The sequence below is a fragment of the Pygoscelis adeliae genome, unplaced genomic scaffold, assembly GCF_000699105.1.
Source record: "Pygoscelis adeliae isolate BGI_AS28 unplaced genomic scaffold, ASM69910v1 Scaffold218, whole genome shotgun sequence".
NCBI lineage: Eukaryota > Metazoa > Chordata > Aves > Sphenisciformes > Spheniscidae > Pygoscelis > Pygoscelis adeliae.
Window position 1 is genome coordinate 1,865,032 of NW_008825433.1, and position 11,567 is coordinate 1,876,598.

Below are 11,567 nucleotides of genomic sequence, written 5' to 3' on the forward strand. Positions count from 1 at the left end.
GCTGACCCACAACCTTCAAGAACTGGTAATTGCACTGGCAAATAAAAATGAAAAGTGCTGCCATCGCCTACACTTGGGTTTCCCATACCGACAAAGCTAATGTCAGCTGTATGCCTGGGTAAGGAATATGGATTTTATTGGATGCAGATAAATGCATGAGGCAAATAACTATGAATTAGCTTCCCTATACAATTTAATTCCTAAAATGAATGGCACATGTTAATATCTAATGTCGCTATGGTGTTAAAACCACCTACTTTCTGTTCTGCAAATAAGGCAAGCGGGGGGAACTGCACATATGGGATACCAAGTTGGCACATATGAGGTATGTGGTGTGCAGGCTGCAGGATGAAGCGTGGCTTTGGTCTATTACCGAGGAACGGTTATGTGCCTGTGTAATTAAAGCCTGTACTGGAACACACACAGTCAGGAGGGCAAGCTGCCGACCATTTCAGGTTTTAAAGAAAAAAACATGATCATTCTCATCCACATGGTTGACAAAGAGCGGCTACGTATGGGTCCAAGTCATTGCTTCCTTTGTCTGTCTCTCTCTCTCTCATGTCACCCATAGTTTCTGCATCAGATAAACCCACCATAAGCAGCCAGTACTGCCAGCAAAAACAGCCGTCTTGCCTCACAGCCACCCTCTGCCCAGGCACCTGTGTGGCCAGACAGTGAGCTGCATCAGGGAGCTGGCCCAGCCCATCATTAACCTTTTTCTTTCTTTCCAGTTTAACGCCGCTCTTTCCTCCTTCTCCTTGCGTCCCACCAACACCGGGCAGGCACGGGGGCTGGTAGCAGGGCAGGAGCAGGCGAGAGGGTGCCTGGTGAGAGGAGAGCTCTGCCTTTGGGTGGTGGGGCTGCTTTGCACCTCCTGAAAGTGTCCTTGGGACTGTGCCTGCAGGCATTTACACACAGGCAAAGCAAGGGCAAAGAGGGGGCACTGCCAAATCATACTGGCGAGCTTTTCCCCTCCCAGGTTTGGGAGGCTGTGGCTGCTGGTGGAGTGGCAGGGTCACCAGATGCAAGTGCACAGCCTAGCCTCAGCCTGCAAGAAACAGTTGGCCCCGTGGCCACTTCGTTCAAAATGCTCTCCTGCAGCTCCTTCTCCTTTGCTTTACTTTGCCTGGCTGCTGAACTGCCCTCCTTCGCGGTTTAAAGAACAGCCACAGACACACACCAGCCTAAGCCCAAAATTCACTCTCCTCCTCTAACCCTGTCCTGTTTCCCCTCCCTGTGCCGCTGCAGCTTGCACCTCTTGCCACTGGTGGCTCCCCAGGTCACACTCATGCCTCTCCATGCCTGCTGGTGGTGGGTTTGCTCCCATCAAGTATTTTCAATTAAAATACCCCTCAGTCACCCATACCCCACAATGCCTCACATGACAGAGGGTTTATCTGTCGGGACCAGCAGCTGCACCTCTACAAGATTTGCCTTGTGCCCTTCCTCAGGCCAAAGGCAGATTTCGTCCCTGGCAGCAAGACTTTCAGGCCTGGGACAGGTCAGAAATGTTTGCTGCAGCAGATGTCACTGGACAGAGCTGTTTTGCGTCACCCCTGTTCCAAAAACATCACTTTTCCTCAGTCAGGAGTCAGTGCCCAGTCTCAGGCAGCGCTGCCCCAGCACCACCACTCTGCCTCCCCCTGCTGATGTTTCCCCCATCCAAATGGGCCTCCTGTGGGCAAGCGCACACCACCAGGAGCCCCTCTCCCCTGTTCCTTGCCTGGGAGCTCATCCCAGGTATAGAACGAGGGGCGAGACAAGAGGCACAAGCCAGCAACGTGCTGGACAACAGCTCCAGCCGGGAGGGACGAAGCCAGGCGGAGCCTGGCTCATCAGCCTGCCTTCCAACGGGGCCAGCCTGCTCTGGCAGGAGAGGGCTGGCTCCACTAACCGTGGGGGTGAGGCGTTTCTGGCACAAGAGCCAGTGTTGGGATGGATGGAGAGCCCCTGTGCTCTGTCCAGGAAGTATGTGCTCCAAAGCTTGGGTAGGAGCACAGGGAGGCTGCACGTGGGGGCTGCAGGCACTGCAGGGCACCACGTGGGCCATGACAAAAAGCGACACCAGCACTGGGGCTGTCCTAACCCGGCTGGTCATAGCCAGGGAAATTCTCAAACAAAACACACAAAGAAATCAGTAGCTCTTGCCATAAACACAGTAGGGCTAATCTTTGTGCCCTTTACCTATTTCGTTCACACGTGACCACGTGGGCTCCTGTACTGGGCCAAGCCCAGTGCTCCAGCTATCTTAGTGTCCCATCTCTAGCAACAGGCAACAACAGATGCCTGGGGAGGAGCAAAGCAGAGGGAAATCACACAGTGCTGCTGTTAGCAGGTCTGTTTAGTCCCTGCAGCAGAAATTTTCTTCACTGGCAGCTGAATTTAAAAACAAGAAGCCAAAGCAACCTTTCTGTCCCGTTAAGGATGCTGCAGTGTGCTATAGCCTTCCGGCAGGGGAACAAGCATCAGGCCAGCTTTACGTTAGGCACTACATATTCAGACTTAATACAAACTTGGCCCCGACCCAAACCTATGCGCAGCTTTCAGCATGCAGGTGGAAGGACTCATAGTAGTTGTATTTGCCCCTTATGAGTTGTGGATCAGTAGATGTAACTGGAATGGAAATAGGAGTGGTGATGGAAGGAGCTGGAGCGGGTATTTCCTCCCATTTTCTTGGCTGTTTTCTGCATTATTATGGCTTGGTCATTAATATCTTTAGCAACCAGCTTAGGCAGTGCATCCGCTTAGAGCTGTTACACCTCCCATCATATTTAGGTGGTGACCTTTGCTGATGTCCCTTTGCCACCTTCTCTCTTTACATACACTGATGCTTTCATGCTTGGCTTGCTCATGGCTGGCTGCTGTGGAGAGACAAACTCTGTGGCACCTAGTAATTTCTTATCTTTTTTCTATATTAAGCTCACACTTTCTAAACTTACCTTCTTACTGTCTCTCTGAAGTCTGTAGTCGTTCCTCGACTTATTTGGTGATGAAGATTTAAGGAAGTCTTTCTCCTCCTTTTTTTATAAAAATTAATATGCAGTTTACACAAATAATAAGCCATTCTGCTGTTCTTTCAACCAACTGCTTCATTGGTGAGTGTCTGGTTTGGGGCTTGTCTGATCATTGCTGTCTCTTCTGAGGATTATCCCAGCTAAATCCCCTTTATCTTGTCATGCTGTAGCGAAAAGAAACAGCTCTTTGCCCTTGCTCAGGAGGGAGATGCTGTACTGTAGGAGACTCTCACCAGACATTCAAGTCATGAGTGAAGTTCAGCATTTTCAAACATTCTGACGCCAGCCTGATGATGCCCTGTGCATCTCACAAGGACATAAATGTATGTTCCCAAGGCTGCTACCATCCAAATATCTCAGGGCCTCAGCTAAAATCCACTAGTGACCTGTGAGACTGTTTCCCATGACTGGACTGTAGCGCTCTGCCACCATTTACCCTGTTTCTTTTGTGCTCTCCAAAATAACTCAGTCCTCCAGGAGCACGTGAGGAGCTGTGGCTTGCATTGCTTCCCCGGCTGTAACACGGCGGGGTGAGTCGCTGCCCGTGCCTTCCTCTCCAGACAGAAAAGCAACGTGTTAAATCTGTTGCTCATCTGCTTCGGACATTGTGCAGCTCATTGTAAAGCACGGGTGAAGCATGGCAAGCCAGCGGGGTGGCAGCGCCGGTTCTCTCATGGGCAAAGTGCTGGAAGGTCACCACCCCGCACCATGGCCACCAGCCTCTGCACCTGAGGAACCCTCTACTTACGCATGTTGCTCTCAAGCCCTCGCAGTGAGGGAACTGACTCGCAAAGGGGAGTCAAAGTCGGTGCTTGGAGAGATTTTAGTGACACTTCTAGAAATGCCTCCACTCTTCTTTTATCCCAGAAGCGATGTAGGTGGAAAAAGGTAAGCTCCAAGCATCTGCTCCCCATCCTTGTTTCCCTCCCATGTCAGCCCTCAGGCCAGCGGGGCTCTGCAGCCACCCCGTTGCCTGCTTCCTTCCAGAGTGAGGGCAGCCACCGAGCACACACCGATGGAGCCTTTCCTTCCTCTCTCTAGGCTTCAGTTCAAAGGAAGAATTGAATCCAAAGCCGCTGGAGTCCATCTCCCAGGGGAACCCAAGTATGTACTTCAGAATTAATTTCATAATTAAGTGATGCCGTTTTATTAATTACACGTTGCTAGAATGCATTCAAATTAAATAACAAAAGGTACGTTTTCAAGAAAGCCTAAGAAACTCGAGGAACGGAGTTTTCCCTTGCAGAGGAACAGCGAGCGCTCTCCGCCAATCCCTCTCATATATGTAATTGCTTTTTGCTTCTACAGGGAAGGAAATAACAGCCAAGATTTAGCTTACCTGGGCAGGGAGATGGTGGCTGCTCACTGCTACCTCTTCCCGGGCAGTATCGGTTCCACGTTCTTGGGGCACAGAGCTTCACTCAGGGACTTTGATGGCGGAGAACAGCAAACCAATGTGTTGCGGCCAGGGTTAGATGAGCGAGCTCTGCTGACCAGAGCAGCTCCCGTGGCTATGCTGAGCGCAGGCACCCTTCCCACAGCAGCGGGTGGGAGGGAAGGAAACCACCTGAGAAAGGGACCTGACACCTGCTGCAGCAGCAGCAAGGAGAGAGGGGGTGCAGAGGGAGCATCGAGGATCCCTCAGTCCGGGGATGGAGATGTAGGGTCCCCTGCTCTGAAAAGGAAATCTTCTACAGCCCTTTATAATTAAAGGCAGATTTGCCCATTAACTCATCTTTAGATGGGGCCCAGAGTAGAAGGAGAAAGAGAAAGCAAGCTCTGAGTGAAGAGATGGGGGTCTTCCACTGCCTCCTCAAGGGAAGCCACCCTGGAGAGGGGGCTTCACCCTCCCACTGGCGCCTGGGTCCTTTCTTGCTCATCCTCCAGCAGCTGAACGCCGTCTCTCACAGAACTGGTGTTTCAAGGACTCTTCACATTAACTACTGAACCAAACGTTTATATATTCCCAGGCGTTCCTCCTAATGCTTAAAAGTAATTTTTTTCCCTATCAAAGATGTCAAATACACCTAAAACTGATACAGAAATAAGAGAAAGAAGAAGAAAAGGGGAAGGATCTGCCCTACAGACCCAGTTGCACTGCAGGAAAGCAGAGCTCAGTGTAGCAGAGGCGCAGGCAAGCACAGCTATGTTTCCAGCAGTTGAACTGAGATAAGGCACATCAGAATCAAAACTCTCATCCCGCTGATACCTCTAGGACCATAAAAGCTATAGCTCATGTCTTGCCTCCCTGCAAATCAGAAAGCGCTCAGCTCCCTACAGAGCACCTTTAGCCTGTGCTCTTGCAGAGTCCCACTCCGGCTGTCTGAATCCTCCCCAGAAATCAAGTCTGTATATAAGTGTATGTAAATCTTTGCATGCCCAGACCCTGCTGGCTAACAAACTCCCCACTTTCCACATATAGACCACATGGTGCAGCTCCCTTTGAGGGACAGGAAATTCAGGAAAACTTGGCCGTTAATTGAGGTATTATTTATTGTGGGTTCCCGGCCTTGCCTCACGATCTGCTGTGAACGAACACGGTTCTCAGTCACGCTTCTATAATTCAGCATTATTAAAATTAGAAAAACAGACAGCTACGGGAGAAAAAAATTGAAGGTAATGAGATGGGAGGCAGTTGCATAAGCCAGTAAGAACAATTGGCGCTTTGTAGCCTTCGGGCTACCTAATGATTAAAACACACTATTTTGGACAGTCTGATTGGTAGGAGGCATCATCGGAGGGAAATCAAGAGATGGGGATGACCCGGACACCGGAGGGGGAAAATGTTAATTAGCGCTCTAGTTAAGCCAAACTTTGATCCCACTCCTGGTCGCAGCCCAACCGATGAATGTTTTACCACTAACTTGCAGAGACGTAAAAGCAGGCTGGCAGTGAAGACGACAGCATTCGCAGAAGCACAAAGATGAGGTTCATCTGTGTAATTAGAGGGAAGAGTTTGGGTGCAGGTGTAGCTTTTCTAGAATATCGCTTTCAGCCCAGAGAGACAACAAACAGCAGCACACTGCTGCTGCTGCACACACAGGTACAAGCCTACAGCTACATGCAAAAAGAGCCCCCGCTCAGTCTGAACACACCAAGCGAAATCATCATCCCCCATGTTAGCTCCAGCCCAGAATGAAGCTGCCGAACGATTCTCATTCGGAAGCGCAGAGTTGCCAGGATTGCCGTCAGCAGCAACTTGAAGATACCCCACGATGTCCTTTGCCCCTTTTTGGTTGAGCTTGCGCAGCAGGACAAGTCACTGGATGCAGACTTTTTAGGCCTTTGCTCCTCACGAGAAGCACAGTTATCAGAAAGGACCAAAAATATTTCCCATGTTTCTGTGTGTCTCCTCAGATTGTTTTGTTGATTTGTCCTTCTTGATGGATGGGAGCTGGAGCATCGGTAAACGCCGCTTTCAGCTCCAGAAGCAGTTCCTCAGTAACATGGCTCAAGCCCTTGGCATCAGCAGCACTGGTCCTCTGATGGGCATCGTTCAGTATGGGTAAGAGCTTGTCATGCAGCTACTCCCATTGCCACAGGGCACGACTGCACACTCTGGCAGCTGTAGCTCTGCAGCTGATGCGTGCTAAAGGTCTCACTCCAGCTTGTACTCAGGAGCTGAGTAGCACAGAGGGGTCCTACAGCTTTTGTATTGTTGCATGTGAAGTAAAAAACTGACAATTGCTCTCATTTCTTCTTTTAGCAATGACCCTTCCACAGAATTTAACTTAAAAACTTATACCAACTCCAAGGACCTAAGAAATGCCATTGAGAAGATCCCACAGAAAGGTGGACTTTCCAACGTTGGTAGGTGATGGGGCTGCTTGCACATCCCCAGCTCGTGGAAGGGTCCGGAGCCTGGGCTGTAGCGAGCCCACACCTCCTTACTGGGTACGGAGGCTGTGACCGAACAGTGCTCAGCGCTAGGGCAGGGCTGCTGAGGAGGTACCACTCCCACCGTGACCTGCCCGCATTGGTCCAGGGTGCTGCGAATCCATCACAAGTGGACAGGATTTACCTTTCTCCTTGTGGGCAGGTCACACTGACATGTCGGGGATCCTTGCTAACCCAGCTTGTCACTCCCAGCCCCTCTGGGGCACGGGGAGGGGGCAGATGGGGTTCAGCGCAGGAGAGCTCAGGAGGCACTGGCACCAACAGCACCGACCTCCCCTCCTGCTCGCACAGCCACAGAAACCGCTTTCCCCAGCTCGTGGCAGGGCTCCAACACTTGAATCAGCCCTCTGATTCATGAGATATTATCAGGCAGAGTGCTTCCAGAGCTGTAACTCATCCTCATCTCTTTTTTTCCAGGGAAGGCACTTTCATTTGTTAACAAAAACTTCTTTTCGGATGCTAATGGAAACCGAGGTGGAGCACCCAATGTGGTTGTAGTGATGGTGGACGGGTGGCCGACCGACCGAGTAGAGGAGGCCTCCAGGCTGGCCAGAGAATCAGGGATCAACATTTTCTTCGTCACTATTGAAGCAGCTGCTGAAAGTGAGAAGCAGAACATTATGGAACCAAACTTTGTGGACAAGGTACTTACTGGGCTGGGCTCTGGCTGGGAGCTTGGCTCTGACTACATTTTCCAAGCTGTTTCATTCTGGGCATTTCCCTTTCCTTCTTACCACTTATGGTTATTTCTTGTCCTGCTTATACTGTCTCGAGGTCTCCTGCACGAAGAGCCAGTAAGCAACGCTGAAGTCAGAAAGGGGATGAAGTCAGTGAAGTTCTGGTTTGAGGTGCACCATGGAGCAAATGGCTTTTTACTGACTAGACATCGGCACAAACTTGCAGTCGTACTGAGACGAGGTTTTCCAAATATACAGTAGCATGACAAAGCACAATTGCACCCTGAGCTTTCCACAAGGCTCCTGCTGTGCGTCTCCCACCCGGCAACGGCGGAGGAGCCCTGTCAACCTAATGTCAGTGTTGCATTTACAAACAGGTCCCATACATGCAAATATTGGGGCACTCCCAGCACAGGCATATCCCAGTTGTTTAGCTATACCGGGTAACTGAAACATTTTGTTTCCACTGTTGATCTGATGCAGGTTATTTTTCTGTTATTTGTTTCTGCTGCTATGGACTTCACGGTAGCTCTTGGAAAAAGAGTAAATCCCTGCCATGTGCAGCAAAAAGAGGACGCAAGCCTTGAACGATTTGTATTTGGCACTAATGGTAGCTGCCTGCTCAGCAGTGCTTCAGGGCAAGCTGGCACCAAGTTGCAGCAGAAGGTATCTACCAAGTGCCAGACCAGGCTGGGCTCAGGGAGCAGGGCCGAGTTATCTGGTATTTTCAGAACACAGATTCCCATCTGAGCCGTGTCACTCTGCCGTGAAATAATCTCCCATGAGTTTCAGAGCTGCTCCAGAGAGCTGCGCTGGCTCCGGTCAGCGTTTAATTGGATTGTAGTCTCATTTGCATTTAATGTTTTAAAAGGGCAAAGCTACAGCGAGTCTCTGCAAACCTGCCGGGGACACGGCAGAAGTGGGAGTAGGGTGGGCTCAGAATAGGAAGGTAAAGAGGGAACGATGACTTGATACCGCTGCATCGTAACACTAGAACAGCAGCAAGACAGTAAGAGCAAACGAGAGCAGGACACGGTGAGGAGCCCAGGCTGGTGGGAACTGTAACTCCCTTGGAGCTGTTAGGCTTTATGCAAGTCAAGACCAGGCACCAAGAAAACAGTGCCTCAGTTTTCTAAAACACTCAGACACACACACACACAACGTTGATAGATAAAGCCCAGCTTAACAAAATATTCTTACCCGGAGACCTGAGGCATTAGCAGTTAAAAAGCACTAAAGCCAAGGACAATTTGAACCAGCCTGTCCCCACCACTCCCGCTCCCACATTTGACTGCTCCCACCCCCTCTTCTGTGCCATCCCTACTTCCTACCCACACTCACCTGACTCCCACTAACCCTACAGAAGCCTCCCACAGATCTGCTCCCTACACCTATTCCGTTATAAAAATTAACATTTGGGTTTTTCACTATTTGGCAGAGCCAGCACAACAGGGAATCTTTACGGGCTTTTTGCATTTTCACCAAAATTGCCTGGGTCTTTTTTTCTGCTTAGAAGGGTATGAGCCACAGATAAGCCAACTTCCGTCCCAGGTTTCAGTTCAAGGTGGTAAGGTTTGTCAGTAGGCAAAACTTTCCTTGTTGCCCTGAACAATGGGAGCTGAAGTTGCCACCTGGCAAACACACAGGTTACCATAATGCCCACTGGAGCCACACTAACAGCAGCTCTGCGATTTGGATGCTTTCTCTGCAAACCATGTAACTTATCTAAAGAAGCTTGACGGGTGGCAAACTTGCTTATTACATTTCTTTCACTACTATAATATCAGCTCCCTCCCACAGCTTTTTAAAAAAAGGCAGGAAAAACTGGCTCGTTACACAAGTATCTGTGATGTTACATTGACATCATTTCCCAGGGAAGCAGATGGTGACTGGCGGAGAAGCCGCTTCAGGCTCCAGCATTGCTCTTTCCAGGAGCCTGTATTTACAGTTTAGCTACATACCCCAGCTGAAACAGGTGGGCTGAACTTCCATTGCATTCGTCCTTGTCTTGCCTTGCAGGCAGTGTGCAGGACAAACGGTTTCTATGCCATCAACGTGCCCAGCTGGTTCAGCCTACACAAGGTGGTCCAGCCCTTGGTGAAGCGAGTCTGCGACACCGATCGGCTGGTTTGCAGCAAGACGTGCCTCAATTCAGCTGACATTGGTTTTGTAATCGATGGCTCCAGCAGCGTCGGCACCAGCAACTTCCGCACAGTCCTCCAGTTTGTAGCCAACATCAGCAAAGAGTTTGAGATTTCAGACACCGACACGCGCATCGGAGCTGTTCAGTATACCTATGAGCAAAGGCTTGAGTTCAGCTTTGACAAGTACAGCACGAAGCAGGACGTGTTGAGTGCTATTAAAAGGATCAGTTACTGGAGTGGTGGGACCAGCACGGGAGCAGCCATCAGCTATGCCTCAGAGCAGCTGTTCAGCAAATCCAAACCCAACAAAAGAAAGATCATGATTCTCATTACAGATGGCAGGTCTTATGATGATGTCAGAGTGCCGGCCATGGCAGCTCACCAAAACGGTAAGCTCTTCTATTGTCAGCTGCTCTTCCTACATGCCTCAGCATTTATCCAGGTCAGAGAAATGCAGTTTGCTACGATTTGAAGGCACTGGATGGAACTTCAGGAAGGAAGAGTAGCACCTAACCCTGGGGTCTCATCGAGCTCTAAGCAAGACCAGTGTCTATTTAAAATCTGAATGAGGACCTTCCAAAAAAAAAATTCACATAAATCTAGCAAAATGCAGCTACACATAGGAGATCTCAGGGGATTTCTACTGTCGTAGTAACACGTGAAGCCTCCTTTGGCTTTCCAGTCAGGATAATCATACATCTTCCAACACAATTGTAAGACATTTGCATTGGAGCAAGAACCTGTTGTCCAGACCCAGAGCTAGAGCTTTACTATTGTTTAAACTTTTTTGCTGTTGGCAAAAGGTACTTCCAAAGCACAAACCAGGCGTTTCCTCCAATTTGAAAATGCCATTTTTATACAAAGAGAGAGAGAGTGTGCTGCAACTGACTGCCCACATTTTTGTGGCCTGGCAACTATGTTTGCTGTATTGGTCTTAAATCAAATTTAAGCAATGACAACTTTTATGCTTGTTCTAAACTCTGGGTTTCTTTCCAGGAGTTATAGCTTACTCCATCGGAGTTGCTTGGGCAGCCCAAGATGAACTGGAAGCCATCGCAACAGACCCCGATAAGGAGCACTCCTTCTTCGTGGATGAATTTGACAACCTCTACCACTTTGTTAATCAGCTCATCCAAAACATTTGCACAGAATTTAATTCCCAGCCACGGAACTGATGGACTCGAGGAAGGCAGAACCCTCAGGCGCCATGCTGAAGGCACACCAAGTGCCACAGGACTAATGCCAGACCTCAGTTCAAGAAATACTGGAGGTGTTTTAATCTGGCACTTTCCAGTCAGCAAGGTTGATTGCAGCTCTGTCCCTATGCATGATAACGCTCTGTGTAGATTGTTGATTTTTTTTTTCCCCCTTGCAGGCTTCAGAAACTCTGATTTGGATGGATAGTAAAAGAGGCAGTAAACATGGAGGAAATAACTGGACCTGTTTGAAAAGCTGCTTCCAGCAGAGGGGCCCAGCTTGTCTGATTCCCACCTTTGGGCACACACAAGCTCCTTCAAATGTACCACCTGCTTCCTGAAATGGCCAGGTGCCTTCAGGGAGCAGCCACGCTGCTTAGCTGCTGTGGCAGAAGCACCTGCGTGTGGCACTGCCTGTCAGTCGGCACCCAGGTCAGGGCTGAAGAACCAAAAAAAAAAAGGGGGGGGGGGGGGACACGACTCAAATTTGAGTACCATCTTAAAAGCAGGCAGTCTCTCTCGTACAGCTGTCTTGCCAGCAAATTAAGCTTCAGCTAGTGTAAACTCAAGCATTGAGATTTATCCAAACCCAGAGACTTGGAAAGCAAGCGAGAGGAAAGAGTCAAGCTGTGGGACCCT

General features: G+C 49.6%; 1 protein-coding gene across 1 annotated transcript in view; it reads left to right on the forward strand.

Moving 5' to 3' along the window:
• VIT (vitrin) overlaps positions 1-10,907 on the forward strand; it is a 37,417-nt gene extending 26,510 nt beyond the window's left edge. The window contains exons 13-18 of the mRNA XM_009331034.1: positions 4,056-4,118; positions 6,372-6,519; positions 6,721-6,824; positions 7,329-7,555; positions 9,608-10,121; positions 10,729-10,907. Of these exons, the coding sequence (XP_009329309.1) occupies positions 4,056-4,118; positions 6,372-6,519; positions 6,721-6,824; positions 7,329-7,555; positions 9,608-10,121; positions 10,729-10,907 (1,235 nt within the window). The remainder of the gene's footprint in view (positions 1-4,055; positions 4,119-6,371; positions 6,520-6,720; positions 6,825-7,328; positions 7,556-9,607; positions 10,122-10,728) is intronic.
• Positions 10,908-11,567: the final 660 nt, after the last annotated feature.